The sequence below is a fragment of the Panthera uncia genome (genome assembly GCF_023721935.1).
Source record: "Panthera uncia isolate 11264 chromosome B3 unlocalized genomic scaffold, Puncia_PCG_1.0 HiC_scaffold_1, whole genome shotgun sequence".
Lineage (NCBI taxonomy): Eukaryota > Metazoa > Chordata > Mammalia > Carnivora > Felidae > Panthera > Panthera uncia.
Window position 1 is genome coordinate 113634855 of NW_026057582.1, and position 24410 is coordinate 113659264.

The 24410-nt window shown below is 44.5% G+C and overlaps 1 protein-coding gene across 7 annotated transcripts in view; it reads right to left on the reverse strand.

The window, feature by feature from the left end:
• Window positions 1-8395: 8395 nt before the first annotated feature.
• SNUPN (snurportin 1) overlaps window positions 8396-24410 on the reverse strand; it is a 35727-nt gene continuing 19712 nt past the window's right edge. For all 7 annotated transcript variants that reach the window (XM_049613910.1, XM_049613911.1, XM_049613906.1 and 4 more), the window contains 8 exons: window positions 23845-24007; window positions 22029-22176; window positions 16383-16487; window positions 16067-16163; window positions 13842-13939; window positions 11931-12008; window positions 10242-10322; window positions 8396-8793 (listed from right to left, as the gene is read on the reverse strand). In XM_049613910.1, coding sequence (XP_049469867.1) covers window positions 8473-8793; window positions 10242-10322; window positions 11931-12008; window positions 13842-13939; window positions 16067-16163; window positions 16383-16487; window positions 22029-22176; window positions 23845-24002 — 1086 coding nt within the window. In that variant the 5' untranslated portion in view covers window positions 24003-24007 and the 3' untranslated portion in view covers window positions 8396-8472. The remainder of the gene's footprint in view (window positions 8794-10241; window positions 10323-11930; window positions 12009-13841; window positions 13940-16066; window positions 16164-16382; window positions 16488-22028; window positions 22177-23844; window positions 24008-24410) is intronic.

Genomic DNA, 24410 nt, shown 5'->3' on the forward strand with positions numbered 1-24410 from the left:
TGTGTGTGTGTGTGTGTGTGTGTGTGTGTGTGTGTCTCAAAAAAAATAAACATAAAAAGAAAAAAAGAAAGAAAAAGGAAGGAAGGAAGGAAGGAAGGAAGGAAGGAAGGAAGGAAGGAAAAGATCACTGATTTGATTGTCTTTCAAGAGGAGAAGCCAGAGTCAGGAGAACAGAAGGGAAAGAGGGACTTTTCCCTATATGGTCTTTTGCACATTTTAAGTTTTTGGTTTTCTTTTTTTGCTAACTTTTTATTGAAGTATAACATACATACAGAAAGGTGGAGCATACAGCATGGTGAATTTTCATAAACTGAGCACACCCATATAACCAACACACAGATCAAGAAATAGAACATTCCCTTGGGGCACCTGGGTGGCTCAGTCGGTTAAGTGTCCGACTTTGACTCAGGTCACGATCTCACAGTCTGTGAGTTCGAGCCCCGCGTCGGGGTCTGGGCTGATGGCTCGGAGCCTGGAGCCTGCTTCAGATTCTGTGTCTCCCTCTCTCTCTGCCCCTCCCCCGTTCATGCTCTGTCTCTCTCTGTCTCAAAAATAAATAAACGTTAAAAAAAAAGAAATAGAACATTCCCAACTTGCCAAAATCCCCCTTATGTCCCCTCCCAGTCACTACTCCTCAAGAGTAATTACTATTTTGGCTTCCAACAGCATAGTGTGTTTAAATCTTGCTGTGGATATATAATCTCCCCCCCCCCCAAATTTAAATAGTAACTTAAATATAGTTTTTCTCCCAGAGCAGGCGAATGGCTCTAGAACTAAGCTGGAGTAGGAAATAGCGGGACCTGAGCAAGCACACACTGCTGAGTGTACACAGGAGAAGTTTTGCCTAGTGATTCTTAGGACACCGGGGGTCAGTGATTTCTTCAAAGTCACACAGCTAGCTAATTAATTAGTGTTGGGCTAGAACTTGGATCCAGTCATTTAAAGTCCTAGTACAGGGATCAGGTGAAGAGAATTAATAAAGGGAGAGGTTTGGGGCGCCTGGGTATCTCAGTGCGTTAAGCTTCTGACTTTAGCTCAGGTCATGATCTCACGGATCCGTGGGTTTGAGCCCCGCGTTGGGCCCTGTGCTGACTGCTCAGAGCCTGGAGCCTGCTTTGGATTCTGTGTCTCCTCTCTCTGCCCCTCACCTGCTCTCACTCTGCCTCTCTTTCAAAATAAATAAACATTAAATTTTTTGAAAAATTAAGAAAAATAAGTAAATAAAGGGAGAAATCTAACAGAGTGAGCTAGGAGAGAAAACTCAGCAGTGTTTTCAGAGGCACAGCTGTGTGTGTGGGCGTGTGGGTGTGTAAGAGGACAGCTCTCCAGAACTGCTGCCTATCATAGTCCTAACAGGACAACGTTTGGAAGTTTCTGAGCAGACACAGGGGTAACAAAACTAAGAACAAGGGAGCTGGCTGGATTTGCTTTCATCAGTAATCCTAGGAGAATCGGAGTACAAAGGCTTGCCTTTAACTGCACACTTGAACCAACAAAATCAAGTATGGTACTATCTGTTATCATAGTCAATCAAATCTTAGGGATGCCAAATGGTTTCTAATAGCAAATGATTGGAAACAACATAATGGTCCATCAATAGAAAACTCAGTAATGAAATTACAGTACACACATACACTGAAATACTAAGTTCACATTTGTGTCCCTACCATGTGCCAAGCACTGTTCTAAATGACTTCATCTAATCTCACCATCACAGCATGAGATAGCTGAAATTATCATTTTGCAAAAAATATAAAGGTAGATCCACATGTATTGACATAGCCTCCTCAGATTTTTTAATGCTTGGCTGCAGGGCCTCGGGAGGAAGGTGAGGATAGGGTTGGGCAAATATAGGTGACAGACAAAAATCACATTTTTATTAAATTAACATGAACTGAAATCTGAAAGTAAAAAATAAATTACAAAGAGGAATATTGGCAGGAGGGGTGTTATGAATTGCACTTTTGGTTTTTACATTAATTAATTAATTAATTAATTAATTAATTTTTGAGAGAGAGAGAGACAAGGAGAGCACATGTGTGTGAGTAGAGGAGGGGCAGAGGGGGAGAGACTCTTAAGAAGACTCCACACCCAGGCCCAGAGCAGAACCCTACATGGGCTCAATCTCAGGACCATGTGAGATCATGACCAAAACATCATGACCTGAGCTGGAAGTCAAGAGTTGGATGCTTAACTGACTGAGCCACCCAGGCGCCCCCTGTTTTTTGCTTTTAAAGCAAAGGGTTCAGGTCTCTGTCTAGAAACCTTATCCTCCCCTTCCTCCCACCTTCTTCACCAGACAAATCTGACTCATCCTTAAGGTCTCAACTCAAAAGTCACCTCCTCAGCAAGATCGTCATTGGCTACTCCCTACACTGAGACTCCCTGTTGCTCTCTCTCACAGTGCCCTCTTATTCTTTTATCAGAGAGCTGATCACTGTTCCTAATTGTGCCCTTGTTTCTACGTCCATCAGCCTAGTCTCTGCTGCTCTATGAGACAGTAAGCTCCAGAAAGTCAGGAACCACTTGTATCTTGTTGGCCCCTGGCCCTTCAGTATCTAGAGCCCAGTACCTAGTAGGCAGGCCTTTCTAAATCTATTGAATGAATCAATCAGTGAAGACAACCACCTTCAAAAATAAATAATAAAGGGGCACCAGGGTGGCTCAGTCGGTGAAGTGTCTGACTTCAGCTCAGGTCATAAGTTCACGATTTGGGAGTTCAAGCCCCACATTGGGCTCTCTGCTGTCAGCGTGGAGCCTGCTTCCCTCTCTCTCCCTGCCCCTCCCCCACTCTCTCAAAAACAAATAAAAACTTTTTTAAACATTTTTTTAAACAGGGGTGCCTGGGTGGCTCAGTAAGTTAAGTCTCTGACTTCAGTTCAGGTCATTATCTTACAGCTCGTGAGTTCAAGCCCCACGTCGGGCTCTGTGCTGACAGCACAGAGCCTGGAGCCTGCTTCGATTCTGTGTGTCCCTCTCTCTCTGCCCCAGCCCACTCACATTCTGTCTCTGTCTCTCTCAAAAATAAATAAACATTTAAAAAAAAAATTTTTTTTTAAATAATAAACTAAAATCCAAAGCTCCTCTCAAACATTGCTCCAAAATATCTACTGCCTGTGGAAAAGATGTATTGTGCTATACACACATGTTTTGGCTATAAAAGATCCCCCAAAATTCTTACTGCTATTTTTCTAAAAGGCAAACAGACATACAGTAAATAAGTAAATAATACCGCTAACCAGGGTCTAGGCTATACATTTTTTTCTTGTTTACTCATAGGCTAAATCTACCACCACTAGAATGGCTGAAGGTGAGCCCTGCAAGAAAGGTGAAAAATCTTATCCCACGTAGATTACATTCCCCCATTACCCCAAATACTCTAGGGATCAGTCCTTACCTATTGCTGTTCTTGGCCATTTTTTGTTTTTTGCTTTTGTTTTTGTTTTTAATGAGAACATGAGCTGGCTCTTTCCTCATACAATTTTCTCATCTGACACCTTATGTGCCGCTCCCAAATCACAGGTTAATCAGTCACTATTCTATGTTACTTACACACCTTACACCTGTGTCTAGAGTTTACTTAACACTCTAATTATTTGCTTCCTTGTCCATTTCTCCCACTAGATCATGAGTTCCTTGGGGGCAGGGATCATGTCTTAGTCATTACTCTTTCTTTAGAACCTAGCACAATATACAGTACCCAGTAGGTGGTACTGAATGTTTGCTAAAAGAATGGATCTGTCCTTTCTAGCCAACAAGGTCCAGTTTTTACCAGAGAATACCAAACTGGTTTGGTTACCTTGGAGACTTAGTTGCTTATGAGAAAACATTGGATATAAGAGGGAGGTACCATCTGAGTTCCACTGCTTTCACTCACTTTGACTTATGGGAGTCCAGAGCAGAATGGACAAATTAAGTCCACAAATAGACAGAACCTTGTTTGAACCAGTTTCAACTTCCTCCCTTATAAAAGCTTTTGTTAAAGTTGCCAAAGAGAAGCAGAACTGACAGACTGGAGTTTCATCTTTTATTTCCCGGGTCTGACTGGGGAGAAAACCTGCAGGGCCAAAGCAGAGGGAGACAGAGGGCAGACTTGAAGGACCGCCAGCCGGAGGGAAGGAAGAAGGGAGGAAGTTCGCTACAAATGTTAATAGTCTGTGCCAAGTCTTAGCCAGAAGTACTATCCAGGTTTCAAATTTTGTCTCTTCTCATCTCCTGCTCAGTGAGACCCCTAATCAGCAAGATCATGACCTGAGCTGAAATCAAGAGTCCAGATACTTAACCGACTGAGCCACCCAGAAGCTCTGCCTGAGGCCATGCTTTTTCCTTTTTTAAGTTTATTTATTTATTTTGAAAGAGACAGAACCAGCAGGGGAGAAGCACAGAAATGGAGAGAGAGAATCCCAAGCAAGTTCCACACTATCAGTGCAGAGCCCAACGTGGGGCTCAAACCCATGAACCGTGAGATCATGACCTGAGCTCAAATCGAGTTGGATGCTTAACCTACTGAGATACCCAGGACCCCTGGGGGAGGCTATTCTTAATTCGTCTTCACTACTGCCAACCTCTCAGCTCTCCCAGGCCCTTCTCCTTGCCTCTGCCTTGCAGTGGACCCACTGGGGAGGGAGCCCGGGGTAAGTCACAATCAAATCAAGACCCAAGACCAAACTTCTCAGGACTTGGTGGGAAACAAAATTTTTAAATGAATTTGGTTCTTTTTTTTTTAATTAAAAATTTTTTTTAATATTTATTTTTGAGAGAGAGACAAAATGTGAGTAGGGGAGGGGCAAAGAGAGGGAGACAGAATTCCAAGCAGGCTCCAGGCTCCAAGCTGTCAGCACAGAGCCCTATGTGGGGCTCGAACTCATGAACTGTGAGATCATGACTCGAGCTGAAGTCAGTTGCTTAACTGACTGAGCTACCATGCACCCCTCTGTATTTTTTTTTTAAAGAGAGAGAGAGCAAATGGGGGAGAGGGGCAGAGAGAGAGAAAGAGAATCTTAAGCAGGCTCTACACTCAGGGTAATGCCTGAGGCAGGGCTCGATCTCACAACCACGAGATCATGACCTGAGCCAAAATCAAGAGTTAGACGCTTAACCAACTGAGCCCCACCCAGGCGCCCCTTAAAATTAGTTCTATTTTGATGTAAAGACTGGGTGTAATCACAGAATCCTAAGATAGGGCGGAACTCAGAAATCAGTGTGTCTTACCAAAGCAAGCAGTCATACTGTTGCCAAAATCTCAAGGCTTTTCTCTACTTTTCCTGCCCTACATATCAGAAGGCATAAAACAAATGACCACATCTGCTTAAAAATATGTATTGTGAGGTTTTTACTCATTTCTTTGCTGGAAATCTATAGCTTCAATCCTGAAAAGTTTTCAGGTTGTCCTTTTAGGCACATTCACAGAACCACAGTTCATATTCTTAGAACTCTACAGTATATTCAACCACCCATTAGCAGTCCACCATATACCTCCACTCAGCCTCCTCTCCAGGGTCACTACTCTATGCAGTAGAGAAGAGAGGGGCTGTCCCTCAGACTGCCTTCTCATTCCAGTTCATCATTTCATTCACCCAACCAACACTAATTAATACAAGTGCCAGGCACAATGCCAGATGAATAAGACCAGGTCTGTGACCTCAAAGAACCTGCAATCTAATAGAGGGAGTACATAGTAAGGAATTTAACCTTGCTCAAAGGGAGGGTAGCCTTTGCTCTTGGTAGCCTTTGCCCTTGGCTCCTAGAAATAAGCTCTAAGCCTTTGGAATGTCCTAAAAAAGTGTTTACCTGGGGGTCTTTGGCCACACTAGACAGTCTAGCAATGTGATTGGGGGGAAATGAGGACTTTGGATCATGTGTTATCAGCTAGACCTCTGGAGAGGCTAGAGACTGGGGTCAGCCAATCAGGTCTATACGACCAAGTCCCAGTAAAAACTTTGGACACCAAGGCTCAGGTCAGATTCTCTGATTGCCAATACTCCATGAGTACCATCACACACAGTACCCAGGAAAGTTAATGCTGTCCATGATTCCCCTGGGAGAGGACAACTGGAAGACTCGTACTTAGAATTTTTGGGACTCTGCCCCATACATTTCTTCCCTTGGCTAACTAATCTGTTTCCTTTCACTGTGACAAACTCTACCTGTGAGTATAACAGCTTTCAGTGAGTTCTCAGTTCAGTTCAGTGAGTTCTCAGCAACACCCTCTGCCTTTCTGAGGACAAAATAAATGAATTCCAGTGGATTCACTCTCTTTGTTCCTCTGCTTAAGATACAGATGCTTGGTGAGGAGCATGTGATTGGCCCATCTTGAGTCATGAGCCTGATGTTTGGCTAAAGGAAGGCAATTCCCCGAGATTATAGTCCCACCAGACCACACTGCATGGGGAAGAGATAATTCCACAAAAAAGAAACTGGTTGCTGTTCAGAAGGGTGGCCAGAAAACTAATATCCAATCACGACAACTTATTTACACGACCATCTTTGAAACAGGTGACAGGAGGTAGTTTTATAATTCATAAGAAATATGACCAGAAGACACATTCTATTCAGTGATTGATAATATTGGCTCCTTGGTTAAAAATAGAAGGGGCACTCCTCTAAGATACATCCTTTGATCTATCATTCAACAATATCAAGTTGTGCATGGTGATAAGTTTGGCTGGTATGTTCTGTCTCCCAAGAATGTCCTTTGAGGAAGCAGCCTCTCCAGACTGCTTATTTCTGAGCAGAGCGCGGCAAAGTCTCTATGACGCTAGCTAATATGCACAGCTCCTGAAATGATATAGTTGGCCTGCTAAGAGTACAAACTAGAGACTTCCTTTGGAAGATCATGTAGCATCTAGACAGCCAACAACATGCTTCTTGGCAAGAGGAGCACAATGTTCCTATTGCAGAATTGACCCAAATTCAGAAAAGAGTTTATTGATGTAGGCATGCTTAAATCTGCAGCCAGCAGGATCATGGTGGCGGGGGTGGGGGTGGGGGTGGGGGGGGACAGTTGTCTTCTTTCTCCGATTTTACAGAGTCAGCTTGAGCAACTCTGTAAGAGCCCAACACTGAGGCAAGTTCCACTGGTGTGCTGAATTTGTGTAATCGGGCTCTACTTAACCACTTCTGCCCAGATCTGTTCCCAGAATTAATCAACACAAAGGAACAACTGCTAGTCAGACAAGATCTGACCTGCATCCCTCCGAAATTTTGTCCACAGGACACTAGTACTGCTGGACTAGAATAGTGAAGTCTTTTTGTCCAATAAAAGAAGTCCTAGAAAGGTGGAAAGCACTGTGAGAAGCAGATGGAGGCCACAGGAAATGGGACACATTTCCTGAACACACAGCAGAAACGAATTGGTTAGTTTCAGATACTATCTTCCACTGCCACAGCTGCCAAAGAGCCTACTTGACAAATCTGAATGGATCTGGCCGGCTCAGAGCTCTTCCATGACATCAAATCTAAAACCTCTGCAGAACACACAGGCCCATCTCTCTCTTCAGCCTCCTCCTGGGCAGCTCCCCAACTCTCGTTTAAACTTGAGCCGTGCTGAACCTGTTTCAGGTCCCAGAGGGAGTCCTGCCCTGCTCTGGAGGGTGCAGCTGCATACCCTGCTGCCTGTGTGAGAAAGTCCCGCTCTCCTGTCTGCAGAGCCCCTTCTGTCCTGCTCAGAACCTCAGTTCTGCTCCAACTTCCTCTATGGAACCTCCTCTGCTTTCCCGCCCCAAGCTCTATGCATCTTTCAGCCCTAAAGCAATGGTCTCAGCGTCCTGCTGGTGGGTGTCTTTCCTCACTGGACTGCGAACTCCTCAAGGGCAGACACCAAGTCCTGTCCCTATAATTCTCTACATCACGGGGGGCCTAGCACAAGGCTTATCTTCTGGAAGGCGCAAATGTTTGTTGAAGTTGTGAATGAACTCCATTTGCATTTTATCTCTGGCAGTGTCTAAACCAAAGAAACTCACACTTCTCAGAAGAGGAAACATATTCAAATACCAAGAACTGCAGTTCCTGGTAAGACCTTTTAGAAAATGACGTTACTAACAGCAGCAACTGGAAACTCAGCAGAATGCTTAAGTGCTAAAAACAGTGCAATGGGCCAAGACTTGAACAGTCATGGTTTAGGTAGCCCGGGTTGGGGCGGGGGGAGGGGGAGGTAGGGGAGGGTCATGGCCATCTAAAGTTTTAAGAATCACAAACACCTTCTTTCTTAAGAATTACATATATTTACATTGTAGATATCTGGGATACACTTTTCACAGGAGTTACTTCTCAAATCCCAAATCCATCCAATCTGGAAACCGCCCTCAACTGTCTGAGCCAGCATTTCAGATAGGAGATAAGCTGTTTCCAGCTGGAGTGGCTTTGGAAAGTCCACTCTAAAATGAAGTCACCTGTTTGTTGTCATTGTCCTCCTCCCCAGCCTTCCTTCTGGGACCAAGCCCCATCCTGTGACTCCCCAAGGAGCCACCCTGTTTAGTTTTCCATGAGGCTCCCTGGGGGGTCAAGGCCATGGGGAGGGCTCTTCAGCTTGGGGGTAGACAGGTGTTCCAACTCATAGTGTCCACTCTCAGATGCCTTGTGTGTGACTTTCTCCTTCATGCCTTCCTGGCTCCTCTTGTGCTCAATAATCTGCTGGAGCTGCTGCCCAGCATATTCTGGCTTGGTGGTCAGTGGGCCAGCTGGCACGGCCACTCCAAGAACATCTGACACCATGTAGGGGCGCAGCCAGCCCACAAGAGGAGTGCTTCCAGGGCTGTAGTGGGTCTGCTTGTGGTAGAAGAGAAGTCCATCTACCTAGAAAAGGGGAAATCAGAGACCAAAGTGACTTCTGGGGCCATGTATTTCGAGGAGAGCCTATGCATATGGGGGCCGCTCTAATGGGCCAACTCTCTTTCCTGGATCACTGCCAGTGGAAAAAGAATCCTTGTTTCTCACACATGCAATTTCTCTAAATGAAGAAATGACCTAGAAATCTAAATTTTAGAAAATAAAAACATAAACAGCACTTTCCTGTTTACAGGGTGCTTGCCTACCCACTACTTCACCCTCTTACCCACCATTGAGGGTGTTTAAGATGGCACTAGGGCTAGCTCTGGGGGCCTCCCCCAAAACCCAGGCAGTATGAAGCACAAATTCAATGTGAACCCAGGTCTTCTGTCCCCAGATCCCATGTACTTTTCAGTACTCAGATGTCTCTGTAATGGGGAATGTTCTCCACACAGGGCACAAACCAGGAGAACTGGACAGGCCCCTCCAAGATGCTGGACTGCTGAACACAGGGAAAACAGGCTGTCAGGAAGCCCTGTTCCCCACACCATTGTTGGCTGCCTGACCTCCCCCTAAATTATCTGCAAGCTATGTTCTGGGAAACTCAGTTTTTCTCAACGGGAAGACCTCCTACAGTCCCACATTTTCTTTTCCGTGATTCAGTGACTCATCTCTAAAAAGCATTTATTGTCACTGGGGCATAGGGTTATAAATAAAGATGGTGTTCTTACCACCTTCTTAATTGACTCTCAGAAATGAAGGCAACTCAGCCTTTGCCATTTCCTCATTTGGGAAGCTGTGATCCTTTTAACAAAATTATATCAAGCTCAAGCAAATACTTCTGCGTGACTAGGCAGAATTTTAAAGGGTACGATGGGCAAAGGAAAGTCTGTGTGTTGAGGCTGGAGAGGATAACTGTAGATTCTGAGGATGATAAAAGGTTGCTGAGAACTGAGGAGCTTCTAGAGACATGAGAATTTTGGTGCTAAATCGAGAAAGTTCTGGACAAACCAGGACAAGTTGGTCACCCTGCCTCCACACCACTGTTCAGAAAGCACTGCCATCCCCAGCCATCATTTGCTCTTGGGAGGAAGGAAGGATAAGGAGTTTGAACCCCTGTGGTCTGTCCGTCACAGGAGCTCCCAACTTTACAGTCAGCTATGGCAGCCAGGCTTGTGGCCGAAAACAGGCACCCCAGAAGGACCTAGGAATGGAAGCCTTGTCCCTCCCTGGGTCCCCACCTCTCCACCTGTAAAATGAGGGACACAGACGAGCAGCTTTGGCATTCTGATGTCTCTAACAGAGCAGAGCTGAGGCTCTGAAGGGCAGCGGCACATCTTTTTCCAGGAATCAGCTTTCAGCCCTTTTCTGATGCTTTGACACAGCAAAGTCAGAGGATATCCTAAGACATTGGGTAACCAAGCTCCCTGTGTCTTGCAATCCCATCAGAGCAATAAAGACAATGCTTGTGTTACCTCAAAAGGGAAATCCATTGACAGCACCTGACACAGGCTCTCAGGGGTACAAGGGAAATTCTTTAGTCCTACAAATTTAAACTAAAATATAAATTACAACAAAGAATTAGCACATGTTACAAATAATATTGGTTCTAGCAAGTAAAAACTGTATCAGAGAAAAAAAGTTCAGTCTCATCCTTCCCTACCTCCCCTCCCCCACCATATTACTGGGTTGGAGGTTCTCAACCTTGCTTTATCCACAAGAATCATCAGGGAAGCTCTTAAAAATCACTGAAGCCCATGCCTCACTCAGAGATTCTGGCTGAATTGGCCTGGGATGGGCCCCAGGCATTTTTTTTTTTTTTAAAGCTGTCCAGTTGAGTTTAACACACACCCAGGACTGAGAACCAGTGTCCTGTGCTAGGTTTAGGGGTTGTATGTTATTTTCGCAGCCATATGACAGTCCTACAGAAGGGCTAGAGAAGCCCCTTCCACATTAGCAAGGATTTTTAGACTGAGCAGTATAATAAAGTGATTAGGACTAAAACTCTAGTAAGTCAGATTGCTTGGGTTTGACTCCCAACTCTGCCAATCATTTCATCTGTATATGCCTCTGCTTTCCCATCTATAAAATAGGATAATGAAAGTATCTACCTCATGGGGGTTGTTGCACGGGTTCAATGACATAATACACGTAGAGTGCTTAGAACAACATTTCAGAGAGAGCAGCTCCTATGTTCCCCTTCCTCAATGCATGTTCTCCCAAGACCTTACCGATAACATCACTAGATACTGACCCCATTTATTGTCCTGTAACTGGTTATCCGATTGCTTTTAAAAGTGTTGCACAAAGTACAATCAAATGCCAATCTACAGGTGTTTGCTAATAAAATGCCCTGAAAATAGCTGTCACATATTTAATCAGAGTGGATAGCAAAAGCACTTGGGCTTTCATCCTGGACTGTGGGATGTTGGGGAAGGTTGTCCCTCTCTGAGCTTACACTCTCATCTGTGAAAGGAGTTAGCTGACTAGATGAGGTCATTTTCAGCTCACATACAAGAGCAGAAGTTCTCAAAGTGGACCAGCAGTGGTCCACTGTGGACCAGCAGTACCAGCATCACTTGTTAGAAATACAAATTATCAGGCTTCACCCTAGCCCTACTGAATCACAAACACTGGTGAGGAGGGCCCAGGCATCTACGTTTCACCAGGCTTCCGGACGCTGCTGATGCACGTTACAGTTTGAGAACCACTGTACTGGAGTTCTAGATAGCATTATTCGAGATAGTATTATTCTAGATCACATTATTCTAGATAGCATTATTAATAATTATAAAATAATTAGCATTTTATACAACCACTATTTATTAAGTGTATACCATAAGTATGTTAAGAGAACCTGCACATTTGTATCACTTGGTTCTTAGAACAACTCTGTAAAGTAGGTGTTATTAACCCTATTACACAGATGAAGAAACTAAGGCTATATGAAGTCAGTAACTTTGTTAATTGTTAGTTAACGTTAGTAATTGTTAAAGCCAAAACTGGTTCAGATCTGGATGGCTGTTAAGCCCACACCCTTCCCATTATGCCATGCTCCTTCAAAATTAAAAAGATAAGTCCATTCATAATTATTATATTTAGATAACAGACCAGTCCAAACCAATCCCCATAGAGAATCCAGCAATCCTAACACCAGGCCTTACGGGATTGAGCTTGGTTTTCTCTCCCAGTCCTTCTTCTTCTGGTAACTTTGAATGTATCCAGTAGAACCGGAAATCAGTCTGCCACAGAGGAGGGAAACAGAAAGATGAAATGCTGCTCACATCAAATGATGATGTGAACAAACACACTCCATCCGAAATAGTCATGTAGTTTATGAAGATCTAAGCTCTTCTAGCATTGATCTCATGTCTCTTCAAACACTGCCATAAGGTCAGAAAGATACTTATATAAAATTTTTGGAGATTTTTTTCTTAAAATCCAATAGGATTTTTAATGGTAGTAGAGCTGATCACTGATCACTGAAGGCCTACTATGTGGCAGGCCCCATACTAAGGACTTTACACACCCTGATTAGTACTCAACCACCCTCTGAGAGCTGGATTACCATCATCTCCATTTTACAGGTGAGCACTCTGAGGCTCAGAGGGATTATATCATTTGCCCACAGAAAATACCATGGGTCCCAGGACTCTAACTCCAGAGCACATTATGTTAGCCTTTGTTTTATTTTAATTCTGAGGATTAGAGGCTACTATAGAGTTTTAACTTCTCATATATACTTCATTCTCTGAATTACTGGTATGTACCCTTCTGTAGCTATTTAGTACCTTTTGTTTCTTGTCCATTATTTTGCTTTTAAAAATTAAAAGAACAACAACACAGTTATTTCTATATATTATAGAAATATAGGTAGTTTTAGTTACCAAATTTATAAGTTGTGAATACATGTTATGAAACATCCTTCAACAGAATTAAAGGAAAATATGCTCTAGGTTGAATTTATGAGATCTGAGTTTTAGGTGTGGCTCTGCACTTGAGCAAGGTACTTACCATCTGTAGCTCTTTGCTTCCATTCCTGTACGATGAAGAATGACAACGGTACTCACCTTATAGAGTTCTTGTAAGGGCTTCAATGAGATAATGCTCACAAAGTGCTCAGCAGTACAAGCCTTGGCTATTATTGTTACGAATTCAGCAGCATTCTTTGGAAAATCATGCTTTGGCTAACGGCTATGGAAAGAGGTAACCTACAGTGACAACCCATGATTCTCAGACTTGGGCCTGCACAAGGATCGCCCGGAGGCTCATTAAAACATGAGTTGACCCCAGGGTTTCTGACTCAGTAGGTCTGGGAACTTGCATTTCTAACCACATTGAGAAATACTATGATACACTAATTGACAGGGAACACAAAAAATCACTACTATAAAACTGGGACGGTGACAGGGCAGTGTTGGGAGCAGAGATGGAATCTGAGGGGCTGACCTAGCCTTACTCCGATGACTGCTACTGTCACTCCTAAGAATCAACAATCTCAGAAAAATGCTGGCGGAAGGTGACGCTTCGGGGAGAATATCGGGGCCCCTTTTCACTTGGAAAATCTCCTTCCCGAGCAGGCCCCTCAGAGATTCGAGGCTTTCTGTTGAACCAAGGAGGCCCTGCTGTTTTCAGGGTCAGGATGTGGTTGTGAAGCAGTAGAGGTGGCCAGAGACCATTTGATGGTGACTTCATTCTACCTTCTCTTCCTTGTGCCACCTGCACAGGTACCATCCCCGCTGCCCACGGTCCTCCCCACCAGCAATCCTCCCACACTCCAGAGAGAGTGAGGGGGTGGCTGCAGCTTCTACAGAGTCCCAGCCTGCCCCTCCACTCCGTTTCTCTCTTTTCTCCCCTCAAGATTTGCTGTACTTCCCTTAGTTCCTCCTCCTTCTTTTTTTAAAACAAAGCTAATTTAAACACACTCAAAGAGGCAAGGAACATTAGATAATGTTCTTGATATACCACATCCTGTGCATACCAAGAAGCTGGTCACGTACCAAACCCACATGCTGGGCCACTTTCCCAGGAGAGGAGAAAATAGGAGAAGACATGAGGAGACTATCAATGCCTACCTGGCAGTCATAAAAAGGGTGTCCCCGCCAGCACATCACATCCAGAACATAGTAGGTCTGGTTCACCTCGCTGTAAATGCAGTCCAGAATGGTGTAGTCTGGGGACACAGAGCAGAAAGTCACTACAGGGTTCCCTTTCCAATCAGAGTTTCTCAGGGAGAAAGTTCTTTATGGCCCTTTCTTTTTTATTTTATTTCAATTATTTATTTTGAGAGAGAAGGAGAGAGAGAGAATGCAAGTGGGGGGTGGGGGAGAGAGTGAGGGAGAAAGAGAGAATCCCAAGCAGGATCTGCACGGTTAGTGCGTGGACTCACGAACTGGGAGATCATACACTGAGCCAAAGTCTGACACTTAACCGACGGAGCCACCCAGATGCGCCTTCCCGGCCCTTTCTCGCTCCTGGGCAGGTTAAGGGCAACTCGAGGTAGGACAGCATGAGTGGGATCAAGGCAACTCTTAAGCCAGGTGGGAATTTTGAACTTTTATTTTCTGTATTTAATTATTTATTGACTAATGTTTATTTATTTGGAGAGGGTGGAGGAGGGGCAGAGAGAGAGGGAGACAATAGAATCCAAAGCAGGCTCCAGGCTCTGAGCTGTCAGCACAAAGCCCGACGCGGGACTCGAACTCATGAACTGTGAGATCATGACTTGAGCTGAAGTCAGACGCTTAACTGACTGAGCCACCCAGTGGCCCTATTCTGAACTTCTCAATAAACTGGAACATTTACTCACCTTAGAAAAACTCCAGTCCAAAAGGCAAGTAATCTTCCATTTGAATTTACATGCCCTTTTGAGTTCCTATTGTAAGTACTATGATCTGCGTGGAATATTACCTGTAAGTAATTCTTGCCTTTAAGGACCTTATAATCCAGTGCTCGCTTTGGCAGCACATATACTAAAAACCTTACAATCCAGTGAAGGAGATAAGATGATCATAGAGAAGAGAACTGAGAGCTGAGCTGTACAACACGACCTAAGAGCAACAGGAATTCCGGAGGAGCGAGATCAGAGCAGCAGGCGATGCTGCATGGAAGAGATGGTATGTGAACACAGTCTTCTGAGATCAGAGGGTTAAAACAATAGGGTAGAGGGGAGGTGGGAGGGCATTTCAGGCTGGAGAACTGATGTGCCATGAGCAAAGGTGTAGAGGTGAAATGAACATGGTACATGTGGGAAGCAGGGAGGCAAGCCAGCTGAACAAAGCTAGGAGTGGGTATATCGCGGAGGGGAAAGACATGAGGATGGGTGAACCAAGGCTCATGTGTGAGAGGTTCTGAAAGCCAGTAGAAAAGCCTGGGCTCAGTACCAAGCACACGAGGAACCACCGAGGGAGCCTGAGCACGCAGAAAAGAGAGCAGGCCTCAGGCCCAGCTCTGCCACCTTCTCCATGAATGACAGTGAGCAACTTATTTAACCTCCATGATCTTTGTCTCCTCAGCCGAGCTCAGGTTAGAGGGAGAGGCTAAGGTTTGGATGATGATACAGGAGAAAATATAGGAGAAAAGGGAATTTAGCAGGAAAAGGGAATTTAGCAGGAAGCCCCAGCAACAGTTTATTATACTTTACACTCAGCGTTCTGAGGGACCTTTTCCCTCAAAACTGCTCGGGTCACCTTGTAATGGATGTCTGTGGGAAGGGTGTGTTGACTTTAATCCAGGGATTTGTTGCCCAGTAGGCCTCACAGGGCTGCATCTATTCTGCAACTGAGGAGGCCTGACCTTGAAGAAGATAGCCTGAATCCAGATATACAGTTTCAAAGGTATGCTTTCAAAGTGAGTCTTTAGAGGCCCCCGGGTGGCTCAGTTGGTTGAGCACCTGACATTGGCTCAGGTCACGATCTCACAGTTTTTGAGTTCAAGCCCCACATTGGGCTTGCTGCTCTCAGTGTAGAGAGCCTGCTTCAGATCTTCCGTTCCCCCCTCTCTCTGTCCCTTCCTTACTCCTGCTCATACTCTCACTCTCATAAATAAATAAAACATAAAAAAAAATTTTTAAAAGTGAGCCTTTAAAATACATAACCAAGGAACTTCTACTGTCTTTTACGAATTGTAAAACTTAATAAACAGGGGCATCTGGTTGGCTCAATTGGTACAGCATGTGACTCTTGATCTCGGGGTCATGAGTTCGAACCCCTGTTGGGGGTAGAGATTACTTAAATATATATATATGTATTTCAAAAAAATTTTTTTTAAACTTAATAAATAGATAATTTTATGTAGGTACCTTTTGCTGTCGCTGAGTTTTGCCTGTTGCCTCCTGGCAGCAGGGAAGAAAACCTGTTGACACGGTAACCACTCTTGGTGTAGGCACTGGTAAAGCCCTGTGTGGGAAGTTACCATTCCCATTAGGCATCAGGTCTCCTCACCCTCTTGCCTCACAATCTGCAGGTATCATCAGCGCAAAGATGGCTCTCGACAAATCCCTCCTGCAGAAAAGCCTTTCAATCCCCATGCCAGGTGTAGATGAGGAACACGAAGTGCAGAGAATCCTTCCCACTACAGACTAGGCATGCTGGTATAGGGAGGGGGCCACTACTCACCCTGGAGGCCACGATCAGGGCTCTTTTTCCAACAGGGCACACGACCACAATCCATTCCTGCCCCAGATCTGAAGGGACGTCAATCAACCACTCAGACAGCATCAACTGGGAACACCAAAAAATGGCGTTAAAAATCAACAGGGGTGGGGTGCGTGGCTGTCTCAGTCTGTGAAATATGCGAATCTTGATCTCAAAGTTGTAAGTTTGAGCCCCACGGTGGGTGTTGGAGATTACTTAAAAAAATATATATATATATTAAAAAGAAAAATCAGCAGCGGTGTGCTGCTGCGACATCTGCACCAACAGAAAGTTCATATCCTATTATATAAAGTGAGAATACACGTAGGCTGACAGTGGACCTGCACCCGCTTGCTCTTAGTTGACTTGTCTCAACTGACACTGACTCAATGGAGGCTGCGTGAACTTCACTGTGAACTTCAACTTCTCTCCTCATCTTCATTTCCTGCATCCATAATTCTTACTACCTTGCTTCCTGTGTCTGGGTGATGGGACCCTCTTCCTCATCTTACTTTGTCCATCTGCCTGCCGTTCTCATAACTATTATGTTCTAGGAGCTATAACCTCAGAGATGAATAAGGTCCCTGACCTTGAGATGCTCTTAATCTAGATCATTTCTCAAACTGGTGACCCCAAATACCTTACCAAAAGATTTTGGGAAAACTGCCTTAAAAAACGGGGGTGGGGGGACACGGGTGGCAAAATGAATCTGCAAAGATGAACTCTTCCACTCATGGCTCACAATCCCTCCCATCTACACAGAGACTGGCCTATCAACTACTCCCTCCCACGGAATCTCTCATCTCTCCTTCCCCTTGGCCCACAAAATGCTCAAGCCCTAATCATAAAAAACAAAACAAAAATGAAAACCTTTAATCACTGCGTTTCTGTTAAACTATTCTACTTTCTCCTTTTTAAAACAACTTTATATTTCTTTTCTTTATTTAAAGTTTATTTATTTTGTGAGAGAGAAAGCACGAGTGGGGAAGGACAGAGGGAGAGGGAGAGAGAATCCTAAGCAGGCTCCGCACCGTCATCACAGAGCTTGACTCAGAGCTCAAGCTTATGAACCACAAGATCATGACCTGAGCTAAAATCAAAAGTCGGACACTTAACCGATTGAGCCACCCAGGCGCCCCAACAACTTCATATTTCTTGATGCTGCCCTCCCGCCCACTCTGACACCCTCAGTCCAGATTTGCAGCCCTGCCAACAGCCCTGCCAACAGCCATCAGTGACCTCCTCTCTCTCTTCCCTCTCCCCCACCTTATCCTCCCGGCTCCACTCCTGGTGTGACACTGCTTGTCACCACCTCTTTGTCCTCCTTGACGCATGTTCCCTTAGCCCCATGACACGGTGCTATTCTTTTTCCTGCCAAACATTCCTCCAAATGCTCCCCCAAAGCAATGTAGAGAATGTTCAGGAGGCTGTTTTAGGTTCCCCTTCTTTTCTCTTAGATGCTGCCCCACTGGGGCTGGACCGCATTATGTTTGCAGTCTCACCTGCCATTTCTGAGAGGACACCTCCTAATTCTCCTTCTTTTTCATTTCCAAATTGCTTTCTTTTCCTCCAGACCCATATTTGCACCTGTCCAGGAGGTATCTCTTTCTCTGCTTGCTCTCTCTGTACCTTAAACTCAATGTACCCAAAACAGGATTCACTGCCTTTGGTCACCCAAGTAACTTCCATCCCTGAAACCCCCCCTTTCTCTTTCTACATCCTGTAGCCCTGTTAATAGCAACACCACTCTCTGTTACCGAATCTTAAACCAAGGCGTAATCAACACTTCCTTAAAGAATGGTACTTCTACAACACCAAAAGCACAAGTGACAAAACACAGGAGCCATAAATAAGACTACACCAAAATTTAAAACTTTAGTGCTGCCACTGATACCAACAGCAAAATAAAAAGATAACCCACAGAATGGGAGAAAATATTGGAAATTATGTATCTGATAAGAGACTTGTATCTAGAATATATAAAGAACTCTTACAACTTAATGATAAAAGGCAACCCAATGAAAAAGGGGCATAGACATTTCTCCAAAAAAGATATACAAATGGTTAATAAGCATGTGAAAACGATGCTGGATATCATTAGTCATTAGGGAAATGCAAATCAAAACCCTGAGACACAACTTCACACCCACTAGGGTGGCTCTACTCACAAGGATGGACAATATCAAGCACTGGCAAGGTGTGGAGACACTGGAGCCCTCATACACAGCTGGTGGAAATGTAAAACATTGTAGTCACTTTGGAAAACAGCCTGACAGTTCCTCAAAATGTTAAACACGGAGTTACCATATGACCTAGTGATTCCATTTCCAGGTATATACCCAAGAGAAATGAAAACATATCCACACAAAAACTTGTGTGTGAATGTTCACAGAAGCATTATTCACAATAGCCAAAAAGGGAAACAACTCTAATGGTCACCAATGGATAAATGGATAAACAAAGTGTAGTATATCTATACAACAGAAAAGATTTTTTTAATGTTTATTTATTTTTGAGAGAGAGTGAGCACAGCGGGAGAGGGGCAGAGAGAGAGGGAGACACAGAATCCAAAGCAGGCTCCATCCAGGCTCTGAGCTATCAGCACAGAGCCCGACGTGGGGCTCGAACTCATGAACCCCAAGATCATGACCTGAGCCGAAGTTGGATGCTTAGCTGACTGAGCCACCCAGGCGCCCCAACAGAATATTATTTGGCAATAAAAAGAAATGAAGTTCTAACACATGCTCTCTAACACAGATGAACCTTGAAAACCTTATGCTAAGTGAAGAAAACCAGGCAAAAAGGGTACATCTTGTATGATTCCATTTATATGAAATGTCTAGAAGAGGCAAATCCATAGAGAAAGAAAGTAGATTACTGATTGCTAAGGGCTGGGGGAAAGGAAGAATGGGAACTGATTGCTGATGGGTATGAGGGTCCTTTTTGGGGTGATGAAATGTTCTGGAATTAGATAGTGGTAACAGTTGCACAGCCCTGTAAATATATTAAAAACCACTGAATGTGTCAAAACCCTGTAAATGTGTGAATTGTATGGTATGTGAATTTATCTCAAGGCTGTTTAAAAAAATAGTACCTAATACTTGTGGGGCTCCTGGCTAAGTATTTAGGGTATACTATCTCATTTAATCCTTCTAACAATCCTATGAAATAGTACTGTAAATATCCTCATCTACAGATAAGAAACCAGAGATTTAGAGAGGTTAAGTAACTTGCTTAAGGTCAACAAAAAGCCTGGCTTTGAGGTCAGGTCAATGTGACTTCAGAGCTTAAACATTTAACCACTTCTCATATTGCCTCTTCTATCCAATCTACTGTTAAATTCCATCTGTTCAACCTGGCAATACTTCTCATATTCATGACCTCATTTTCTTTACACCTTCACTGCCTTCAGCACTCATCATCAGATGGTTTTAGCAAAGTTAAGCTCCCTACTACAGTCTCTCTCTTCCAGACCCTTTTATATACACTGATGGGCATGTCATACAAAGTATCAACTCTGTCCCTGGCTCAACAATTCTTGGTGGTTCCCCGAAATCTAAACCATAGTCTAGGGGGACCTGGGTGGCTTAGTCAGTTAAGCATCCAACTCTTGATTTTGGCTCAGGTCATGATCTCATGGTTCATGAGTTTGAACCCCAAGCAGGGCTCTGTGCTGACAGTGTAAAGCCTGCTTAGGATTCTCTCTCTTCCTTTCTCTCTCTGTCCCTCCCCTGCTCATGCTCTCTCTCTCTCAAAAGAAAACAAAACAAACAAAAACCTTAAAATCAGTAAATAAATAAATAAATAAATAAAGTCTAAACTCTTGCACATATTTCTTTGTTTTTAAACGTTTATTTATTTTGAGAGAGAGAGAGAGAGAAGGAATCCCAAGCAGGCTCCTTGCTGTCAGCACAGAGCTGGACATGGGGCTCGAACTCATAAGATGTGGGATCATGACTTGGGCCGAAATCAAGAGTCCAAAGTTCAATAGACTGAGTCACCTAGGTGCCCCAAACTCAGGGCTTTTGTACTTCCCAGAATGAGTCATTTTTAAAGGATGTAATCTTTTCTAAAGGTGTAATCTCTCCACCTAGGTGGGGCTCAAATCCATAATCCCGAGGATCAAGAGTCATGTGCTCTATTGACTGAGCCAGGCAGGCACCCCTCCTGCACCTATTTCTGCTGTATTCCTTCCCCTAAGCCTATGCTGCTCTATCCTTACTGGCCTGCATACTGCTCTCAACACACCATATACTCCTCCCACCTCAGGGCTCTTGCTCATCCTGTTCCTGCTGCCTGGAATGCACCTCTGCCTATCAATGTCCTACTCATGCTTCAAACCTGCCTCCTTGTTCATTAACCTTTTCCTGATTTCACAACCCTACTTCCTTCCCTGTTGGAAGTTAATCTCACTTTCTTGTAGCAAAAACCACAATCTCCACTTATTTCGGGAGCACAGGGGCCATTTCTGGCCCTTGTCTACCTTCCCACACACAGCCTAGCTTAATACAGGGCAGGGCCTTCAACAATGCTTGCTGAATAGAACTGAACTATACTCTGTCATAAAGGATGTTATCCATGCTGTAGTTGGGGCACAGAAAGAAGATGGGAGTGTGTGCACCCAGAAACCATATTCTAAAGGTGGGAAAGGATTCTGAGGTAACAAGACACTTGGGTTATAGAGAGAAGAATATAATAGAAAGGTAGATGCCCAATCCCACTTGGACCGATACCCTGACTTCTAGAATACCTGGACTGCCTGAAGCACTGAACAGTTTCCATGCCTGCTTCTCCTATGGCTCCACAAACCACACCAGTTTCTTTCTGCAACCTATAGGCCACTTAGTCACGTTTGTTATAGTCAGCCGTTGTTTTACGGCCTCAACCTTACGTAGGCCAATGGGCTGGCTGGGGTGGCCGTGCAGGCTCCTCATATTCAAGGGCAGCTGTACTTCCCACCTTGCACCATCTGAATGTGAAGATCCAAGACTGGCATGGTAGTCCCCTGCTTGGGAAAGACGACCAACCTAGGAGATGGAGTGGGGGCAGTGCTGGACTGGGCAGGCCCGATCCGGAACCGCTTCACAGCTACCACTAAGAAATGACAAGTGCATGCAGTCTGTTAGTGTATCAATAGCTCAGAGGTCTTCTGCAGCAGGCCGGCGGCCTTTGGTTATCGTAGGGTGTAAATGTTCTCAAACCCACCAGCCACAGCCTCCCTCAGTGACCCCCAGTCAGCACATGGCACTGTAAGCCATCTCTTTCCCTAGTCCATACACTTCATGCACAGCAGCAGCTTCTTTGCTATCCCCATTCCTTTCTCCCGTCTCCTCCTCGTCTTTTTTTTTTTTTAATGTTTACTTTATTTTTGAGAAAGAGAGAAAGAGAGAGAGAGAATCAGTGGGGAGGCGCAGAGAGAGGGAAACCGAGGATCCGAAGCAGGCTCCGTGCTAACAGCAGAGAGCCCGATGTGGGGGCTTGAACTCATGAACCTCGAGATCATGACCTGAGCTGAAGTCAGATACTCAGCTGACTGAGCCACCCAGGTGCCCCCTCTTCCTCCTCTCTTTATGGCAACATTTCCTTTAGTGGGATTTGACCTGGCCTCACCTCCTCTGGACTACTCACTTGATTAGCATAGCGTTTTGGTAACTTCTTGCCAGTGTCAACGTCCATCTCTTCATCATCTTTTTTATCATCTTCTTCCTCACTCTCCATCCCTGTCCAGTCATCTTCAGCCAGTCGTCTGGCATGGTTCACGTAATCCAGCCGCTTGCTGGAGGAAAGAAGGCACAAGGACAGGCCTTTATGTCTCATAGGAAGACCCCCTACAATGTGACAAGTTTAGCTTAATTCAAAGGCCCCAAGTTCAAGAGACCCTGGGGATTCTAGTGGAAGAGATGGTAGATTTTCCTTCATAAGGCTAAACTAGTCATGGCCCCCTCACTGGTCCTAGATAGGAAGCACCCTCTGAACCCACTCAGCCTTCCTCAGAATTTCTTAAAAACAGGCAAAGTAAAACGTTGAAAGGAATTTTCAAGGTTCACTAGCTGGAAAAGCCGACCCCACTCCCACCCACCCCATTCCAGACTCCCACACCTCTACCCAGGTGAGAGCTGACACTTTCCTGCCTGGCAGGCATCTAGTCCAAAGGCCCTGGGTGATTGAAGAGAAGAATCACTGAGACGTGGTGAGGAGTTTAAAACAAGGACCACTTCTGGGATTTTCCAACTTCCATAGCTTTCTGAGGAGCGGCCAGGCCTTCTTCTAGTTCTTATCTAAATTTCAAAACAGGCCTCTTAGCTTACGATTTAATCTATCTTTTACTTGTTTTTGCTTTATTGTTATCCTTCTCTCTTTTGAAAAAAACTACGTATTCTAGAAAGCTTGGGCAATTAGTTAAGAAAGAATAAGAACCGTTTGGAACCTAATTGTTCCAAAGTGATCTGTAGATACCTCGTAACCTCCTGCACTTGGTTCCCTCAATGCTAAGGCAAGAAATCCACTACGGAGGCAGTGAGACCAGCTCAGCCGGTTCTCCTCAGATACTCTCAGACACATGAGTTCTTGCACATTCACGTGAGGGTGCACACCAGAGAGGCATATGAAAGCACGATGGTGTTTTAATTCAAGAATAAGGAAGGGGGCACCTGGTGGCTCAGCTGGATATGCATCCAACTCTCTCTCAGGTCATGATCTAGAGGTTCATGAATGTGGGCCCTGCGTTGGGCTCTCTGCTGTCAATGCAGAGCCTACTTCCTCTGTCCTCCTCTCTCTGCCCCTCCTCCCCCATCCCCTCTTTCGCTCAAAAATAAATAAACATTAAAAAAAAAATTAGTTCTTTCTAATCCTCTATTCCTTATTACCCAGAAAAGGCCTGTGTTGTACTCAGAATACAAGGATAGGCCCTGATTTCAGAGCAGCCCAGCCTCAGACACTCCTATCCTGCTCTCTTCCCCTGCTTGCTCATCTTGGCATTGAGAATTAAGTGTATGGAAGACATTTCCTCAGATTCCCTGTGGAATTATTTGTATTGAATTCTCAAGGGCTCCACAGAAACATTCGGGCTGAAGGCAGACAGGAAGACCACACCAATGCCAGGATTCAGAGTGCAGAAGCCACACAGGGAATGTGGGGAGTGGAAGTCTGGGTGTGGCCTTCCCAAGTCCCTAAATCGCAAAGCTCAATGCTGCTGCCAGGGAAAAAAGAAAAATTTAACCAAATAACTGAGCTTTTGCTTTCAAACTTCAGCCTTTCCCTACGTCTCCATCTTTTCCTAAGCTCTGGGTATAAAGGATGTCTACCTCTGTCAGGATTTACCCCTCCCAACCTCATGGGCAAGGTGTAACTACTAAGGGTCTACTTCGAAGAAACAAGCCTAGAGCCTCCTGATTGGAGGCTCCCAGCCTGGAAAGAGAAAGCAAAGAGTTAAAGCATCCCTTACGATTTCTGCAGTTCCAATAGTCGGCGGCGCCGCTCACTCTGCTCCAAGGAACTGTACTTGGACTTGTACTGGGACAGGCGGGGGTGTGGGGCAGCTGTGCTGTTCAGATCTTGAGACACAGAAAAGCTACTGGCCAGGGCTTGACTCAGCTCTTCCATCTTCCCTACAAAGGAAAACATAAGAAAATGGTTCATTCATTTCATATCACCTCCTGTGTACAGGCAGTTATGATGTAACATGATGGCTACATTCCTAAAAAAAACTCACTTGATCCAAAATCACAACTGTTTCCATGGGGAGAGAGGAAGTTAAAGGGTAAACGAGTTATATATGAGCATAACATTAATTCCTGCAGATATTTCAATAATTATCATCTTGATAGCTCTCAGTGTACCGATATAAACTTATATATACATCAAGACAAATCAAGTTCACCCTGCTAACTTTTGCTTTGTCATTCATCACCATTAGCCTGTCACTAATTTCTTTTTACCGTCATTGATGTCCAGTGATATGATCAAGTACCTAATTTTTTCCTGAGTAGTTCTAAGTAGCCATTACTCAAT